This window comes from Sarcophilus harrisii, chromosome 3 (assembly GCF_902635505.1).
Source record: "Sarcophilus harrisii chromosome 3, mSarHar1.11, whole genome shotgun sequence".
In the NCBI taxonomy this organism is placed as follows: domain Eukaryota; kingdom Metazoa; phylum Chordata; class Mammalia; order Dasyuromorphia; family Dasyuridae; genus Sarcophilus; species Sarcophilus harrisii.
The window spans coordinates 302,867,196-302,886,663 of NC_045428.1; the positions used below are offsets into that span (position 1 = coordinate 302,867,196).

The 19,468-nt window shown below is 34.1% G+C and overlaps 1 protein-coding gene across 9 annotated transcripts in view; it reads left to right on the forward strand.

Annotated features, from left to right (window-relative positions):
- Window positions 1-19,468, forward strand: part of STXBP5L (syntaxin binding protein 5 like) — a 397,145-nt gene that overhangs the window by 171,409 nt on the left and 206,268 nt on the right. For all 9 annotated transcript variants that reach the window (XM_031959714.1, XM_031959715.1, XM_031959719.1 and 6 more), the window contains exon 7: window positions 5,071-5,134. In XM_031959714.1, coding sequence (XP_031815574.1) covers window positions 5,071-5,134 — 64 coding nt within the window. The remainder of the gene's footprint in view (window positions 1-5,070; window positions 5,135-19,468) is intronic.

A 19,468-nucleotide genomic window follows, 5' to 3' on the forward strand; every position in this document is an offset into this window, starting at 1 on the left:
CAATCTGTTATGAACTCTTTTCTTAATTTTAAATCTCTATACAATTTCTTATCTCTTCCTTTGCTCTTCTTACCTTGGAAGACATGACCCTTTTCCTTGCCAAGGTCAACACTTTCACTTGTGTGCTTGATTACATCTCTTCCTCTCTCTTCCAGGAATTTGTTCTTTCTATTGCTCCCCCTCTATTTTTCAATATTTTATCATACATTTGTTATCCAGCTCCTTCTGTGCTATTGATGAACATGGCTAGGTATTCCTCAAAGTTGAAACAACAAAAACAACATCAAAACATCCTTAATTTGATCCTCACCTCCCTTTAAGCCGTGATCCTATATCTTTCTTTCTTTCTTTTTATAGCCAAATTCCTAGAAGAAGCTATCTATACTCATCCTTTCTATTTCTCATTCTATTACATTCAACAAAAGTGACTGAGAAGGAACAATTAAATGGCAAAGTCAAAATGAGTGTCAGAAAAGTTGAAGGAGAAGAGAATCCAAGAGAGTATGGTCATCCGTATCAAATGCTATAGATCAGTTAAGAAGGACAGGGACTGAGGAAAGGCCATTGGGTTTGGTATTTATGATTCTACAATGCATTTATTTCTTTACCACTTTCAATCTGACTTCTGATTTCATTTTTCAACTAAAACTACTCTCTTCAAAGAAGTTAGCAGTGGTCTCTTAGTTGTTCAATCCAATGATCTTTCTTTAATCCTCGCCCTCCTTATCCTTTCTTCAGTATTAGGCACTGATGATATTATCTCCTCCTTCTGGATTTTCTCCTCCCTTAGCTTTTCTGACATTTTTGTCTCCTAATTCTTCTATCTATTCAATCTTTTCCTACCTTTTCAGTTTTACAATTTTACCTTTTCAATCTTTTTTTTGCTAGTTCATCATTTACATCCCAGTTACATGCTATAAGTATTATACCATGCATATACTTGGGCTCTGTCCTAGGCTTTATTTTCTTTTTTATTTCTTCATTCTTTTAGTAATCTTACCAGCTTCATGGCTTTGATTATAATCTTTATGCAAATATCATGCAAAACTATGTATCCAGTTCTCATTTTCTCTAATTTTCCAGCATGACCCCTGCATACCATCATCATGATTTATTCTTTGTTCACCATCACTTGTTCCTTCTTATAATATATCCTGTTTTCTCTTTTAAAAAGTAATGAAGAAAACAAAACTCAGTGCAGTGTAAACACACTAACTTAGAACCCAGGAAACCTGTATTCTAATCCTATGCTGGTCAGTAAAGAGCTGTGGAATCTTAAATGTCATCTTATATTTCCCTCTGCCTCTCTCTCTTTCTCTGTCTCTCTCTCTCTCACTGTCTCTCCCTCTGTCTCTCTGTCTCTCTCTCTGTCTCTGTCTCTCTCTTTCTCTCTGTCTCTGTCTCTGTCTCTCTCTCTCTGTCTCTGTCTCTCTGTCTCTGTCTCTGTCTGTCTCTGTCTTTCTGTCTGTCTTTGTTTCTCTCTCTCTCTCTCTCTCTCACACACACACACACACACACACACACACACACACATTTTCCTTGTCATAAAATAAGAGAATGCACTAGGCTACATCTCAATGGTGCCTTCAGCTCCTAAGGCACTTCAATCCTATACCCTCTCCCACAGTTATCATTCTCAACTCTGTAGTTTAAAAAAAATAAAATGAACCATCCCTCTCATCTCTGTGAGTCTTTATTTTTTAGAATGTTAAAAACTGAGACAGTGTGGCATAATGGAATTCCAAGCACACTGGGCATCAGGAAGAGCTGGTTTCAAAACTTGCCTGCAACATATCTATGGATAACAAGTTACTTAATTTTCTCTTTGTCCTAGGAAACTTCTTAAGAATTGAATTAATTAATTAAGAGATGACTTAGGAGGCCAAGGGGGAAGATTAGGAGTGATAGACCAAACTGGTCATTTTATTATTGCTACAAGGATTTGGATATGGTCATATATTTAGATGTAGTAAACCTCATAGGAAGAGAGGCTGTTGAGTGATAGTGATGATAAAAGGAACTAGAAATAGCAGAAAAGAACAAAGAATATGCCTTCTCTTTCTCTATATCTAGTATTTTAGGATAGATGGAAAATGAGAGAAAGTGTACCCAGTACTAGACAAAGAAGCAAGAGTCTTTGGGGAGTGAGTTTTCTGTGCCTATGAGAAAATGAAAGGATTATGAGAGGAAAAGGCCCATTAACAAAAGCAATTTTTGATAATAGGATAGTGGATGTAGGGAATAGAATAGAAAGAGGCAGAAAAGTTGAATTGTGTCTTGAGAAGAATAAGGATGAAGTGGTAGAGATGTGGGAGTGGGGAGTTGTATCTGTTGCTTAGGCAGCCTTGGACTCTGAATCACAGGGATATGAATAAACAAGTAAGAAAAGAGAGTCTGCTAAATACTGGACAGTATATTGACATAACTTTACCTGTAATAAGGGGAGTTTTGCTTTATACTGTAGTTAGGATGTTTATTTTCTTCTCTGAGCAGAGGAGGAAGGAGGCATATTCTCTGTGTCTCTGGCCCTGGGTTTGTCAGGAGGCCAGGTGGCCTTATAATCAATTCATCCCGGAGACTAGATAACCATAGGCTTTGTGGCTGGGCTCTTTCTGGTTATGACAACTAATTTCCATTTATAACATTGCTAATGTCAATAGGGGAGCTGGTTGATATGTCAGGTCATAGATATATGAGACCAAGGAACCAGACAGACTTACCAGAGTAGGAAGGCGAAAGATTATGGTAGTGGACCATTAAAGAATGGTAACAGACAATAGAGAAAGATACAGGCAAGTAGTTGGTTGTAATGAGACAATTATAGTTATGACAGCCTAGCCACAAGGATGAGGCTCTAGTTCCTGAAAGACTTGTCATAAACAATTCATATCCCCTGTCCTAGAGAAACAAATACGGAGGACAGAGCACAGTGGGGAAAGAGCTCGGGATCTAAGTTAGTTTTTACCATGGTATAAAGTAGGGTAACATGGTTACAGTAAACAGAAAGCAAGAACCTAGTTCTTAAAACTAGGATTGTACAATCAAAATAAGTTGCTAAGCCAGATGAACTGTAGATCTAGGTTCTCACTAGAATGTGAAAATGTTGGAAACTATTGGCATCAGGAGGAAGGTTAGTGCCCATCAGATTTCAAAGATGACTAATACAATCTTTTTCAACAATAGCTATTTTGAAAACAGAAATGTATTTAGGGGTTGTCCAAAAGCTGTAAAAATTCTGGAAGCATGTCATTTGAACACAGAAGTGAGACTAGTCTAGATTGACTAAGGTCCCCCAAGAATTGGTAAAGGCATGAAAAAAATAGATTTTTTGAAAATGCTTTTTCAAAATTGACACTACTAATATTTTCCAATATCAGAGCCCGTGTCCTCTCCTCTACCATCACAATTCTTCGAAAAGGATAAAATATAAAGGTCATCTTATAAGGACAAGTCTAACAATGAAAAGAGAATGAGGAACCAGATATAGATTGATAAGTAAGTCAAAGGAAATGTGTTAATACAAGGTCATTATGATTATGATAGAATTGCATATCTGACTCATCTGTACTTAATTGTACATAATGGTTTATAGGTCATTTCCCCCATTAGATTGTAAGCTCCTTGAGTGTCAGAACTATATCTTTTGTGTATACCCAGGAGTTAGCACAGTGCCTGGCATACAGTAGGTGCTTGATAGCTGCTTTTTGACCTATATTAAAAAAGCCATCATTGGTGAAAAATATAGCCAGAAGATAATATAAAAGAAGAGATTAGAGAGATTGTGGATATAAGGAACAATGCATGCTTTTCATGCCAAGGAATAAAGTGTTATACCACTACCTAAAACTAGAATTCTTAGCCTTTTATGTCATAAACTCCTTTGGCAGTTGGGTGAAGCTTATGAATCTTTTCTTAGAGTAATGCATTTTAATTTATAAAATACGATATAATTAGATCAAAAAGTCAACTATTATACAGTTATACAGTTACCACTTAAAAAAAAATTAAAAGGGGTAGCTAAGTGGCACAGTGGATAGAACACCATCCCTGAAGTCAGGAAGACCTGAGTTCAAATGTGACCTCAGACACTTAACACTTCCTGGCTGTGTGACCCCGGGGCAAGTCACTTAACCCCAATTGCCTCAGGAAAAAAAAAAAAAAACTAAACATTTTTACAGACTTCTGGTTAAGAATCCCTGAGCTAGTAAATCTCTAATCACTATATGACTCTCTCCAGTTTGTTCTGGGAATTGAATAGTAGTGAAAACTGGAGTTACCAATTCTTTGACTCTCTAGATAATATTTCAAAACATCCATTCTTTACTCTCAAGTTGTATTTTTCACCTAAACAAATGAAACTTAACCATACCTTAGTATAGAATTTTATCAGTTGGCAGGGCACTTGACATTTACGTTGAAGGTTAAATCTCTTGATTACTGATCAGTTGCCAGTTGCCAAAGAGGAGGAAAAAACATTCTTCAGTGATCAGCTTTCTAGTTGATGAATTTCTCTGGGTTTAGCTGGGTTAGTTCCAAGATATCATTAACACATGTATTATAGGGAAGTATTCAAATCCTTTCCAACTTGATAGGACCTTTCAAAACTTATCATCTATTGCCATGGTCTTGGACGCTCGAGAAGCACCTCTTTTCCTTAATTAGAAATTGCAGGATTATTATGGAGACTCTATATAAATATGCAATTATTTATGAAACAAAGAGAACTAGTATGTTTTCTTTTATATCCACAGTTGATTCATAGTTCATATCAAAGAAAATAAAATTTGGAGAATCCCATCTTTAGAATGAGGTTGGATCAAATTCATAATTAATATTATAGGTACAGGGCTCTGTTTTTTTTAAATTTAAGATTCATTTTGAATTTTGAACCTATATTTACTAAGGTATTAATAAAGGTAAACAGAGAAGGTTACTAGTTTCAAGTGTATTTGAAAGTATGATCTAGAAGTTTAAATATTTGTTTTTAAATAATCTTATTTTTAGTTTCCCTTTGTACATGATATTTCTTTTTCTTTTTTAAAAAATGCATTACTTTGATTTGTTTTTCAGATCCACAAAGACCCACCCAGGTCCAGTTGTACATTTAAGTGATAGTCCAAGGGATGAAGGGAAAGTGAGTACAATAAAAAGCACAAAATGCCATAAAGTCTTGATGTTTTTGTTTTGCTCAGTTCCTAAAAATTTTTCAGGCCATTTAAAATAATGTTAGCTCCAAATGAAGCCTTTGGAACAAATGGTCACACATAGGATTTTTGTGAAGGTGTATATGATTACATGTCATTAAGCTCCAGAGGACAATTTTGTTCTGTCTGCCAGATTCCTTTTTTCTTTCTTGGGCTCTCAGAGCAGCTGACTGATACCATTTGGCCTCACTCTTTCATGAGTGGTATTACTTTTCTCATGTCATTCTAAAGGTTATGTTTGTATCATCCAATCAACTCTCACAGCTCATTTATTTTTCTCCTCTCCCAAGGGCTCCTCTATTCATTATGTTCCCAATTGTGTATCTAATTCAAAGTCATTTACAAAAACATACATGTGAAAAAGGCATTAAACAAAATGGTAGCAGTATATTATGCAAATTGATGATCTCAGTGTGCCTCAGTGCAGGCCTTTCCAACTTAGAATCCTCCATTCAGCCCTGATCTAACCTTCCTAAACAGCAGGAAGGGGAAAAAACCCTGGTTCATTTCTCAACTAAAACTCTAGACTAGAATTGAGCAAAAGGATTTGGGGTTGACATTCTTGAATACAAAAAGTCCTGGGCCCCTGGTATTTATGTTGGAGGCTAAATCTCTTGATTACTGATGCCAGAGAAAATGGAGTAGGAAGCTGCTGGTTCAAAATATTTTTACTTTGTAGGATCTAAGACCTTGTTAGACCATAATCCATCCCCTCAGAACATCAGCTCAGAAATAATGTATAAATAAATAAATAAATATTCCAAAGCCTAACAGTTAAATGAATGAATACATGAATGTTAAAAAATATTTATCAAGCACTTGCTATGTACAAAGCATTGTGCTGAGCACTGGGACAGTCACTGCTCTCAAAGAGTTCACATTCTAATGGGAGAAACAACATAGGTTACTTTCATGTCAAGTTAGATGAAAGGTCCAGTTGTCCTTACAGTGCAGTGCCAACCATGTGCCAATATCTCTTTTTTAACATCATTTCCACTGATAAAATCATATAGATTTCTGCTCTTGACCCACTTGACAGTGTCAAGGACTTTGGTGATTTGAATTTTCTTTTCTGGATTGTCAGTACCTGTGGCTTTTGCCAGGATGCACATCCATAAGATACATTTCCCAGGATAATAACTTGGGTCACTGTAATGGAAGCATTGCTCTTCCCAAGCCTTTTGGGTCTACCGTGTGTCTCCATCAATATCTAAGAGGAGAAAGTGGTTAAGATTGGTTTGTCTTGCCTGGCATGTGCTGCCTATTATCTTTCAGGGTTCTTTGATACTTCAGCTAGTTTGGCTTGCCTACCCCATGGGTAGCAGTCAGTGGAGATTGCTGAGTCTTTCTCTATAGAAGCCACTTCCCTATGTGATGGCTGAGCTGGAAGCAGGACCAAAGGTCTGGGAGGTTGGGGATGCTGCCACATGAGAGTCCTTGTGCATATCTGTATGTTGGTGGCAGTAGGTCAGCAATTGTTGGTGATGTTAGTGAAGCCCCCTTTCCAAAATTATTTCTCTCCTCAGTGATGGTTTTAGGTGCTAGGCTGCAAGCATGTTATTTGAATTGGGGATTGGACAGTGGAATTGCTATTTCCAAGGCTCTTCAGATTCTTAATTTGCATGGGATAAAGTTAAGCCCAATTGCTTCATTTGCATAATTTGTTCCTTGCTCACAAAAGTTTGGACCAGTGTTGTGAGTATATGAAGGACTGGGGGTGGGAATCTATCCCTCCTAATTCCATCAGGATCCTGACCCATAACAACTAGCACATCTATCTCTTCACAGTTTCTCCAATGTTGGAGAAGCTTATCATATTTCCCAATCTGTTTGGTGTAGGGAAAAACATTAGAGCTATTTTTATTTTATTTCTCTTATTATTAATTATTTGAAACAATGTTTCACATAGATGTTAATAGTTTATAATTTTCTGAATGAATTTTCATAATATCTCTTGATAATTTATCCATTTGAGATTTAGTCTTATAAATCTCTATTAGTTCCCTATGTGGCTTGAATATCATGATATTATCAGATATTTGATGCAACAACTTTTTCTCAGTCAACAGCTTCCCTTAGATAGAATTTTGAGGCTTAGGTTACAAAGAAAAATCAAAGAGCAGCGTCCTGCAAACATATTATTGAGTAATTCCCCTGAAATGGGAGTTGGACTTTCAGTGAACTCTATTGGAATTAGGATAGAAAACTTAAGTTGAATATGGATTCCCAAGAATGTTTTTTGGGACTACTTCCCATTAGGAAGAGAAGTAAATTGGCCCTTGGAAAATACAGCTTGCAAACTGATGAACAAGGGGACAGAAGCAAAGGTGGGAAATGTTTTCAAATCTATAGCAGCAGATGATGATAAGAAAAGCAAAACAAGGACTAGGTCTGCCAACTCAAATTCCTGAATATTTCATTTTCCCATTTGACTTATTTCCTTTTTTATAAATAAAGAAAAGGAATTTCCTCAGAAAATTCTTCATGCACAAAATAGAATAAGATTGCTAAAGCATGTATTGAGAAAAGACTTAATTGTACTATTAGCTCTGTGATCCAGTAAGATAGTAATATAAGCTTATGTTCACCAGAAGCTTCAGTTAATATGAGACTAAGGATCATCTTAAGCACAAAATCCACAAGTGGGATATTAGATTCTAAAGTATCCTAGAAGAGGAAAAGAGTTACAAATTAATGTAACTGAAAATGAAAGAATAGGTAAAGTAGACATGGGAAGAATCAGCACTGAGTACCACAATCTTATCTGAGCAGTAGAGAAGGGTGGAGGTGAGAGGGAGAGAGTGAAGAAAGAGGATAGATGAAGGGAAAACATAAAAGAAGGGGATAAATAAATACAAAAATTTAATAGAAGAAAATCCTATCTACAGATTTACTATTTGTAAATATAAATGTGAATGGATTTAATTTCCTAAATAAAAGAGAATGGAAAAATGGGTAAAAACAAAACAAAAACAAATCTAACAATTTATTGTATATGTATATAGGCAGATACAAATTTAAATGAAATAATAAAACAATTCTAGATAATTCTAAGAAATTTATAGCTATGTTGACCCTGAGCAAATAATTAAACTTCTTTCTGTCCCAGTTTCATCATCTTTAAAATGTAAGGTAGGAATATCACATTTTAAAATGTATCTATTGCTTTGATGCTTTTGATGTAAATATGACAGATCATACTTCTGTGCTCTCATAAATTTAAATATTTTCTACAAAGTATCTACACCTTCTATGCAATTTTTATCCATGTTTTCTTATAAACCAGTTTCATCTTTAAATATCTTCAGAATGATCTAGGGTAATAGACTGTCTAGCCAAGAATTCTATAAACCTTATTCTTCATTCAATTTAGGTCATTGTTTAATGATGATATTGTTCATAATCTTCTGCCATGTTCCCATGCAAGATTCACTGTCCCTCAGACTGTTGGAGGGCCGGACTATAGTAAAAACAAAAACTTTGTTTTGTGGGCCTTTAAATAAAGAAATTTCATAGCCCTTGGTGAGGGGATAAACATCCTCAGCTGCCACATCTGGCCCGCTGGCCGTAGTTTGAGGACGCCTGGTTTAACATTTCCAACTGGTTTTGTCTATGAATGTTTATGTATTTGCCAGTGAAATCAAGTGAAATCTCTACTTTTTTTGCCTTTTGTGCCAATTTATTTATGTTGGTTTGAGTTCTCAAATATATTGATATGAAAGCATTAATTGGATTTGAAGAAGCTCTTTGGATGTATACAACTGGTTCATATTAAATAGCCCCACTGTAAGTTGTATTTAATGGACCCTAAGTTCCCAAGAAACTGCAAATAATCATCTGACTTGTTCAAACATTTTTTGTATAGTTTAGGTCAGTGCACAGAGGGTAAATTTTGTTATTTTTGTTTGTTTGTTTGTTTGACAAGAGGACCATTAAAGATGTAATGATCTGAGAAAATTCTCTAATTAAAAATTAGTAAAAGTTGGTAAGGTTGAGGAGTCATTAGCTTTCCTATGTGATATATTCTGTTTCTCTTCTAGACTACTCACTTGAATGGTAAATAGGACTAAGAATTGTAAAACTCAAATGAGAATTTAAAAATTGACTAGCATATGGCAGATTAACACTCTAGGCCTTGCCCTCTGGTACCACAATTTGTTTCAAAGCTGCCTTTCATTATCAACCTTCCATTCCCTCCACACACCCACACACACTTTTCATAGAAATAAAGAAGTTCACCAAGGAAGTCCAATTTCTCAATGTTTACAGAGCAAAAAGACCTCTGCAAACAAACAAACAAACAACTAGGCAAATACATTTACGTATGTGAATATATAAGGTATGGTCATCATGCAGAGTAAGTCAGGCTTTCCTGGCTATGAATTCCTTAGAGATGTGATTTGCCACATTTTTGCTCAGACTAATACTTAGAAAATTATCCTTAGAATGAAACAAAAATAACTAAAGAAGTTGGCATTACAAATTAAGACAACTATGAGATACCACTACACACCTATCAGATGGCTAGAATGACAGGGAAAGATAATGCGGAATATTGGAGGGGATGTGGGAAAACTGGGACACTTATACATTGTGGGTGGAATTGTGAATACATCCAGCCATTCTGGAGAGCAATTTGGAACTATGCTCAAAAAGTTATCAAACTGTGCATACCCTTTGATCACTGTTTCTACTGGGCTTATATCCCAAGGAGATCTTAAAGAAGGGAAAGGGACCTACCTGTATGTGCACGAATGTTTGTGGCAGCCCTCTTTGTAGTGGCCAGAAACTGGAAACTGAGTGGATGCCCATCAATTGGAGAATGACTGAATAAATTGTGGTTATATGAATGTTATGGAATATTATTGTTCTGTAAGAAATGACCAGCAGGATGATTTCAGAAAGGCCTGGAGAGACTTACGTGAACTGATGCTGAGTAAAATGAGCAGAACCAGGAGATCATTATATACTTCAACAACAATACTATATGAAAATCAATTCTGATGGACCTGGCCATCTTCAGCAATGAGATGAACCAAACCAGTTCCAAAGGAGCAATAATGAATTGAACCAGCTACACCCAGTGAAAGAACTCTGGGAGATGACTAAGAACCATTACATAGAATTTTCAATCCCTCTATTTTTGTCTGCCTGCATTTTTTATTTCCTTCACAGGCTAATAGTACACTATTTCAAAGTCCGATTCTTTTTGTACAGCAAAATAACTGTTTGGACATGTATACTTATATTGTATTTAATTTATACTTTAACATATTTAACATGTATTAGTCAACCTGCCATCTTAGGGAGGGGTAGTGGAAGGAGGGGAAAAATTGGAACAAAAGGTTTGGCAATTGTCAATGCTGTAAAATTACCCATGCATATAACTTGTAAATAAAAACTATAATAAAAAAGAAGAAGTTGGCATTACTTACTGTATAGAGCAGGCAGTATATTATACTACAGGAATAATTTTTAATTCCTCTGCTTGACTTTTAAAGCCCTTTTTCTATTTTTCCCATCTTCTTACATTTTAATCTCTTTTATGTATATTCTAGGAATATTAGCCTTCTTGCTATTCTTTACACATTATTCAGTTTTCCAATTCTCTGCCTTTATACTGACTATCCTTGTGCCTGGAATGTTCCCTTTTTTCACTTTCACTTCTTTACTTTCCTGGCTTCCTTCAAGACTCACTTAAAATTCTACTTTCTTCAAGAAATCTTTCTTGATTCTCACTTTCCAGTCCTTCATAACTGCAGATTCAAATCTTCCTTCTGAGATTACATCCCACTTTCACTGAATGTTTCTTGTATATAAATAAATTTTTGCATGTTTTCTTCCTCTTTAGAATGTGAAGTCCTTCAGAATAGGGGCTGTGCATTTCCTTTTCTTTACATTATCAAAACATATTAGCACAATGCCTGGCACAAAGTAACTATAAATACTTGGGGCATCTATGTAACAAATGGATAAAATGGCAGGCCAATTCTCGGGAATATTTCTCTGAATTAAGTCTTGAAGAGAGCTAGGGATTGAATGGAAATAAGGAAAGAGAGCTTTCCTGGTATGAGAAAGAGATAAGACAAAGAAACAAAAATGAGAGGCAAAAATGCTGTGTGGCCTATTTTGGCTGAAAAATAGAGTATATAAAGAGGAAAATCATAAAATTCCTGGAAAGAAAAATGGAATTCAGTATTGAACAGGGAAATTTATATTTACATATGTTAAATATAATTTTATGTAAATCCCAAATAGGGAACTCCCGAAGCTTCTTGACTAAGCTAATAACATGGATAGACTAGTGCTTCTGGAATTAATTAATCTCACATGCGTCTGAAAAGGACTGAAGGGAGAGAAATTGAGGCAGGACAGGCATTTATAATGATATTGCAATAGGCAAAAGGAGATGTGCTAATAGAGAGAATTTACAATGGAGTTAAAATTGAATATAGTTGACAACTGACTAGATATAGCAGCTGTTGTCCAGGAATGTATCTTGGAAATTGCAGTGCTCTAGTTATATTGTAGCACTTTTTAAATGGACTCTTAAGATTTTTTGTCTAATACAATTTGGTCCAAAATAGCATCATCTTTCTGAATAGTATATATAATAATTTTTGTTTAAGGCAACTCTCAGACTTTAAAATGCAGAGAAGATACTAGCCTATATTGATAGAAGTTTCCTCATCTGGGAGTTTCCTATATTAATGAATCCACATATCTAATATTTCCCCACATCTTAGCAATAAATACAAGAATATAATTATCTCATGCTTTTGTCAGACAAGCATGCTTATGATATCTACTGAAAATTTAAATGTAGAGATAAATCCTTTTGGAAATAGAAATACAGATATTTATAGTTTATAGTTCTGAGGTTGATAAGTAAATCTAGATAAATAATCTGTTATTATAAGCAATTCATATGGGCAACTATAAAATAATTATTGTGGTAAAGTTTTAGGATCTTTTCTTTCTTAATTTAAAATATATATTTTTAAAAATTTTTAGTTCTGATCCTATTTTTCCTGTTGATCCTTCCCCTTCCATTGAGAAGACAAGAAATGTGATATCAGTTATAAATGTGAAAACATGCAAAATATATTTCCATATCTGGCATGCTTCCAAAAAAAAAAAACATCAAGGAAAAAAAGTGAAAAAATATGCTTTGATTTGGGACTGTGCCCAAAGAGCTATAAAACTGTGCATACTCCAACAGTGCCACTAGTGAGTCAGTGTCAAAAGAGATCATAAAAAAGAAGGACCCATAAGTAAAAAAAAATGTTTGTAGCAACTCTTTTTGTGGTAGCAAGAAATTGGAAATGGAGGGGATGGCCTTCATTTGGGGTATGGTTGAATAAGTTGTGATAATGAATGTAATGGAATATTACTGCTCTCTAAGAAATTATGAACAGATTTCAGAAAAACCTGGACTTATATAAACTGATGCTGTGTGAAGTGAGCAGAAACAAAAGAGCATTATACATAGTAAGAATAACACTATTGAGATAATCATGTGATTTTTGTTGGCGGTTTTTTAATCCATCTGGTCAATTAGGCTTATAGTTTTCCTTTTTGATTTCTTGAAGTATGATGGCTCTTATTTTGATCATGGCTTTTAGGTAGTCATATACTTCTTATATTCTCTCTTCTTGATCAAATTTTCAGATCACTTGTTTTTGATGAGATATTTCACATTTATTCTATGTTTTTATTCATTTGACTTTGTTTTATTGTTTCCTGATGTCTAATGAAGTCATTAGCTTCCACTTGCTCAAATCTAATTTTAAGGAATTATGTTCATCAATGAGCTTTTGTATCTTTTTCTTCATTTGGTCAATTCTTCTTTTTATGAAGTTCTTCTTTTCATCAGTGAATTTTTGCACTTTTTTTTACTATTAAGTCAATTTTATTAGCATCATATATCCCCATGATGTGACAGACATTTTCTGCACAGACAAATTCTTAAGTTGTCTTATGCTGGAAAAACTTACTTTAATCTTTCATTGGTTCTGCTACTCATAGGAGAGTGTTGGGAGATTTCAGCTGAATTGTTATCTCTACTCTACCTTCTTGGCTTCGCCTTAGAAACTATCTTTTCAAAAGTTTTATCTTGCTACTTTTTGGGGGGGCAAATAAATGCATCTCGGTTTAGGGCTGGTAAAATTGATCTGTTTTGTTTGTTTTAAGAGAGGAAAAGAGGAAACATTAGGAAATAAATAAAGAAGAAAAAAAGTCCAGCATCTAATAGAATTTTATAAAAGTCAGTTATCATAGACCCTGATGATTACTAAATGGAAATCATAAGAAATATAACTATTACTTACCTTTGAATGGTATCCTTCCAAAATTGAGCATGTTTAAGGAGTAAAAAATAACTGGCAAACAAATTCAGAAAACCAGAAATGTTAAACAATCTTTTATTGACTACAATACAATAAATGGAATAATCAACAAGATGAATTTGAAGAAAAGATTTAGACTTAAATGATCCCTAAATGATATAAGACTTGAGTAGGTAAACCATACCTAACACAATATGCTAGGATTAGCTCCAAATGGATACAAGACTTAGGTTTTTTTAAAAGCTTATATAATAAATAAATTAGAAGAACAAGAGGAAAATAAATTTTTCAGACCCAGGGATAGAGGAAGAATCCATGAATAAAGAGTGAAAGGAATATACAAGATAATGTGGAAAATTTTATTTACCTAAATTTAAGAGGTTTTGCACAAATAAAGTCAATACAGATAAAATTAAAAGGGAAATAATTAAAGAGGGGAATCTTTGCAGCAAGTTTCCCTTTAAAAAAAAAAAGGTATGATTTTTAAGATATATAAATAATTGATTCAAGTTTATAAGAATAACAGACATTTCCTAATTGACAGATGTTCAAAGTATGTGAACAGGTAATTCTCTTTTTTTTTTTTTGTTTGTTTTTTCAATGTCCCTCTGTTTTAATGAGTATAATCCTTCTTCCAGTTACCCACGTTCACAAACTCAGTGTTATCACAAGGTTTTACAAAAGTGAATGTTGAACATGTATGAGACTGCCTGCCATCTAAGGGAGGGGGTGGAGGTAGGGAAGGGAAAAGCCGAAACAGAAGTGAGTTGCAAGGGACAATGTAAAAACTACCCATGCATACATTCTGCCAATAAAAAGCTATAATTAAAAAAAAAAAAAGAATGTTGAAGCTATCTTTGCATATATTTGAAAAATAAATACTATTAAAAGAAAAAAATAAACTCAGTGGTATGCTGATTTCTCATTCTCACTCAGACTTAATAGTTTACAAGTTTTGTCATACAATTCTCAACATCTTTTACACTTAATGGTTTTCTATCTACTTAAATAGATACAGCTCTTACTCAATATTTATCAACTCTTGTGGAGTCTGGTGCAGACTACTGAAAACTGACTAGCATTTATTATTAGCTAGCTATTAGCTAATTTACTGTTAGCTAGCACAGGATTAAGCACTCAACATATAAGTACAAAAGATGAAATATTCCCTCCAATCTGCTATTCTCTTCCAACTTCAATCCATCCATCACTAAAGATTATACTAAAGAGCAAGTCTGAATATATCTATCTACCAACTCTCTTTCTTACCATTTTATTAAGGGAAAAAACAAAAATATTGACAGGTTTCATGATGAATTAAAGAACACATGTCTCTAATTATGAATTCTATTTGAAGTAATATAAAATGAGTGGTTTCTGTATAAAAAATATAGATTACAGATAGATTTTTTTAAAATACAAAAATGTTGCATGGGTGATTATATGTCAATAAATATAATATTTTACTTTTTTCTGTTAATTTGAGCAATATCACAAGCACATTTTATTTCCTTCTCTATTCTCTATGTATAGAGCCAACCACACTAGAGTAATTTCCATTTGTCACTTATTTTACAATAAATATTCTAACTCCCATTTTTATACCTTTGCACTGTTTACACAATGCCCTAATAATCCTTGATTGACTTTATTTTTTTAATTTATTAATTTATTTAAATATATAATATTTATTTATTATAGCTTTTCATTCACAAGACACATGCATGGATAATTTTTCATCATTGACAACTGCAAAACCTTTTGTTCCAACCTTTTCCCTCCTTCCCCTTACCCCCTCCCCTAAATGGCAGGCTGACCAATACATGTTAAATATGTTAAAGTATGAGTTAAATACAATATATGTTTACATGTCCATACTGTTATTTTGCTGTACAAAAAGAATCAGACTTTGAAATAGTGTACTATTAGCCTGTGAAGGAAATCAAAAATGCAGGCGGACAAAAATAGAGGGATTGGGAATTCTATGTAATGGTTCATAGTCATCTCCCAGAGTTCTTTTGCTGGGTGTAGCTGGTTCAGTTCATTACTGCTCTATTGGAACTGATTTGTTTCATCTCATTGTTGAAGAGGGCCAGGTCCATCAGAATTGATCTTCATATAGTATTGTTGTTGAAGTATATAATGATCTCCTGGTCCTGCTCATTTCACTCAGCATCAGTTCGTGTAAGTCTCTCCAGGCCTTTCTGAAATCATCGTGCTGGTCATTTCTTACAGAACAATAATATTCCATAACATTCATATAACCACAATTTATTCAGCCATTCTCCAATTGATGGGCATCCACTCAGTTTCTAGTTTCTGGCTGCTACAAAGAGGGCTGCCACAAACATTCTTGCACATACAGGTCCCTTTCCCTTCTTTAAGATCTCTTTGGGATACAGGCCCAGTAGAAACACTGATGGGTCAAAGGGTATGCACAGTTTGATAACTTTTTGAGCTTAGTTCCAAATTTGAGAGGTAATTCTCAAAGAAAGAAAGACACAATCTAAGATATAAGCAGTTATATTCTTAACAAGGTTGAAATTACTAAAAATTAGAGAAATGCAAATTAGAGAAACTTCATGGTTATACATTACATTCATCAGCTCGGCTGAGTTGACAAAAGGGGAAAATGGCAAATGCTGGAGGACTTGTGCTCATCTAGGGTGCAGTTAGATGGCACAGTGTGTAGAATGTTGGACCTAAAGTTAGTAAGACCTAAGTTCAAATGCAGTATCAGATACTTATTGACGGTATGATTCTGGATAAGTCATTTAACCTCTGTTTGCCCTAGTTTCTTCATCTTTAAAATGGAGATAATAATAGCCTTTTATTTCCAGGGTTGTTGTTAAACTCAAATGAGATAATAATCATAAAGGTACTTTATATAGTGTCTAACGGGGGTCCTCAAACTACGACCCATGGGCCGTAGTTTTTGTTTTTACTATAGTCCGGCCCTCCAACAGTCTGAGGGACAGTGAACTGGCCGCCTATTTAAAAAGTTTGAGGACCCCTGGGACTCTAGCACATAGTAAGTATAACATGCATTTTAGCTATTATTATTGTTAAAATAGGCATATTTAATGGATTGTTTATGGAGCAATGAATTAGTCCATCCATTGTAGAATTCTAGAATTCCTCTTGAAACTAAGCTCCACGAGTCATTTAACTATATATATATATATATATATATATATATATATATATATATATATATATATATATATATATTTGACCCAGAAATACTTTTACCAGGCCTATCCCCCAACAAAATTTTAAAAAGAGGAAGAGGAACCAAATGTATAGAAACATTTTAGAACAATAAAAAGACAACCAACATTGAAAGACTTCAGAATACAGATCGTTATGATAACCAACTATGCTCCCTGAGAAATTGAGGGAGTCCTCATAGGTAAAGAAAAAACAAAATTATATGTGATAGTTTACTTAAGAAATGCTAGAAATTCAAATGAAATTAATAAAATATAGCACTATATAAAACAAGCCCATGAAAATCCTTAGACTTCTAAAGCTAAATATTATTAACCATAACAGAAGCTCATGGTTTTACATACTATCCTCCTTTTTTGTTCTGAAATATTCTTTTGCTGTTCACAATTCTTGAATTCATCATCATCAATATCAAATTTTTAAGTAGTTGGAAGATCACAATAGTAATTAGAGTATTCCTATGGTTATCTGGTGGTGGGCTCTTGGTAGAAACCCAGGCTGAAAAGTAGTCAGTTCTCTACAGAGTTAGTGAGGGATCTGATAGTAGTAGCAGGGATACATCATTCTCAGATTTGGGGAAAATACTTCAATTCTGGCAAGTTTAGCAAGTATCTATTAAGTGTTTACTATCACTATGCTAAGTGTCCATCTCCAGTGCCCTGCACAATGTTGGTCATATAATAGCTACTTAATAAATAAATCCTTAATATTGATGAAGATTCAGTGATTAAAAAATAATAATTTGTTGCTCTCCACTTTATAATTAGGTGATAAGGTAGAATAAGAGGCATGAAAACATTCAAACAATTGCTTATAGAAAACCTGAGGGGAGAGAAATCACTTCAGTTTATGGATATCTGAGTAGATTTAACAGAGTTATTGGCACCTGAGTAGGTTGGCTGAAATGAGGAGGGTGGAGACATTTTATATATAAAAGTATGGTTTTTCCACATAGTTTTTCTTGTTCCAAACTTCTTTTTTTTTCTCATATCCCTCATCCATGTAGTTTCCAAAATAATGTTGTTAAAGCACATGTCATTTTTCTTTTCATAATATTTTCAGTAGTTCCCTGTTGTCTCTCAGATAAAGTAACATCTGTTGACATTTACATAGAACTTTAAGTTTTATAAAACACTTTATGTATATTATTGCATCTGGATCTCACCTAATGAGACAGGCATTTTTATTATTCTCTTTTTCCAGTTGAAAAAACAAAGATTGAAAGTACTTAACTTCCTCAGGTTCCCACAGCTATTAAGAGTCTGACACAAGATTTAAACCCAAATCTTGAATCTAAGCCCAGCGCTCTGTGAGCTATGCAACATAGCCTCATATTTGGTCATAGAAACTCATCTTAGCATTTAAAACACTGAACAATCTGGGTTTAGCCTAATTTACAACAGTTATTTCATTTATTCCCTGCCACACACTCTTTGTTAGTGCAAATGGTCTCTTTGCTGCTCCCAAAATTTAGCATTCCACTTCCCATTTCAACGTTTTTGCACACAGCCTTTAATGTTTCTCCCAATGCTTGGATTACATTATTTCCTCTCTTCCATTTCTTAGAAACTCTACCTTCATTTAAAACTCAATTCTTGCACCACATTCTACAAAGAGCCTTTTCTGATCTCCCTAATATTTCCTAAAATCTCATATTTACTCTTACATTTTCATTGTAATAGGACATGTCAGCTTTTTGAGGACAGAAATCAAATTGGGTGATGGTTGTGGTGATGGTTTCGTTTTTTATCTCCAGATTCATGCCTTACGTGTAGTAGGCACTTGGTAAATGTTTCTTGAATTGCATTAAATTAAGATATTCTTCTCAATAATGGAGATAGAAGAGTTTACGGTCAAGATTTGGGGAAAGCCAGTAGTTTAGTCTGGTTGGAACAGATAGTGTACATGTAAAAGAGTAATGCAAGTAAAATAAATTTCAAATAAGTTGTCAAGAACCTTAATTGCTGAACTGATCATTTATATTTATTTTAAAGATAATGGAGTGCTTCATAGTTTTTGGACAGAATTTGTTTTGAGATATATATATATATATATATATATATATATATATATATATATGCCTTGTAATAATTATTTTGGCATCTGTAAGGAGATAAGATTAGGAAAAAAAGAGAAAATGGAAGCAGAGAAGTAATTCAGTTGAATGGGAATATGAGCTTCAACTAAGATTGTGGCAGTGAGAATGGGAATAAAGGGGGTGTATTTAAAGGATGGGTTATAGATAAAATCAGCTTGCTCTTAACAATCTTCTTGATTGAATAAAGGAGAAAGGAAGAGAGGAGAATCAAGGATAACCTCAAGTTTATGAATTTGGGTGACTGTAAAAATAGTGATACTCTTAGAAAGAGGGAAAACTTAAAGGAAGGGTACCTTTAGTTGATGACAGTTTTAGACATGTTAACTGTCAACCAATCAAACAGTCAATATTTATTAATCACCTATTATGTGATTATGTCAAACACTGTGTGGGAATATAAAACCAGGCAAAAGACTGTCCTTGCCCTTAAAGAGATTAATGGGGGAAACAATATGCAAACAAACATGTAAAGCAAGCTACATATAGGATTTTTAAGAAATAATTAAAAGAAAACTATTGGAATTAAGAAAGGTTAAAGACTTCCTATGGAAGGTAAGATTTTAATTGAGACTTAAAGGAATGAATTC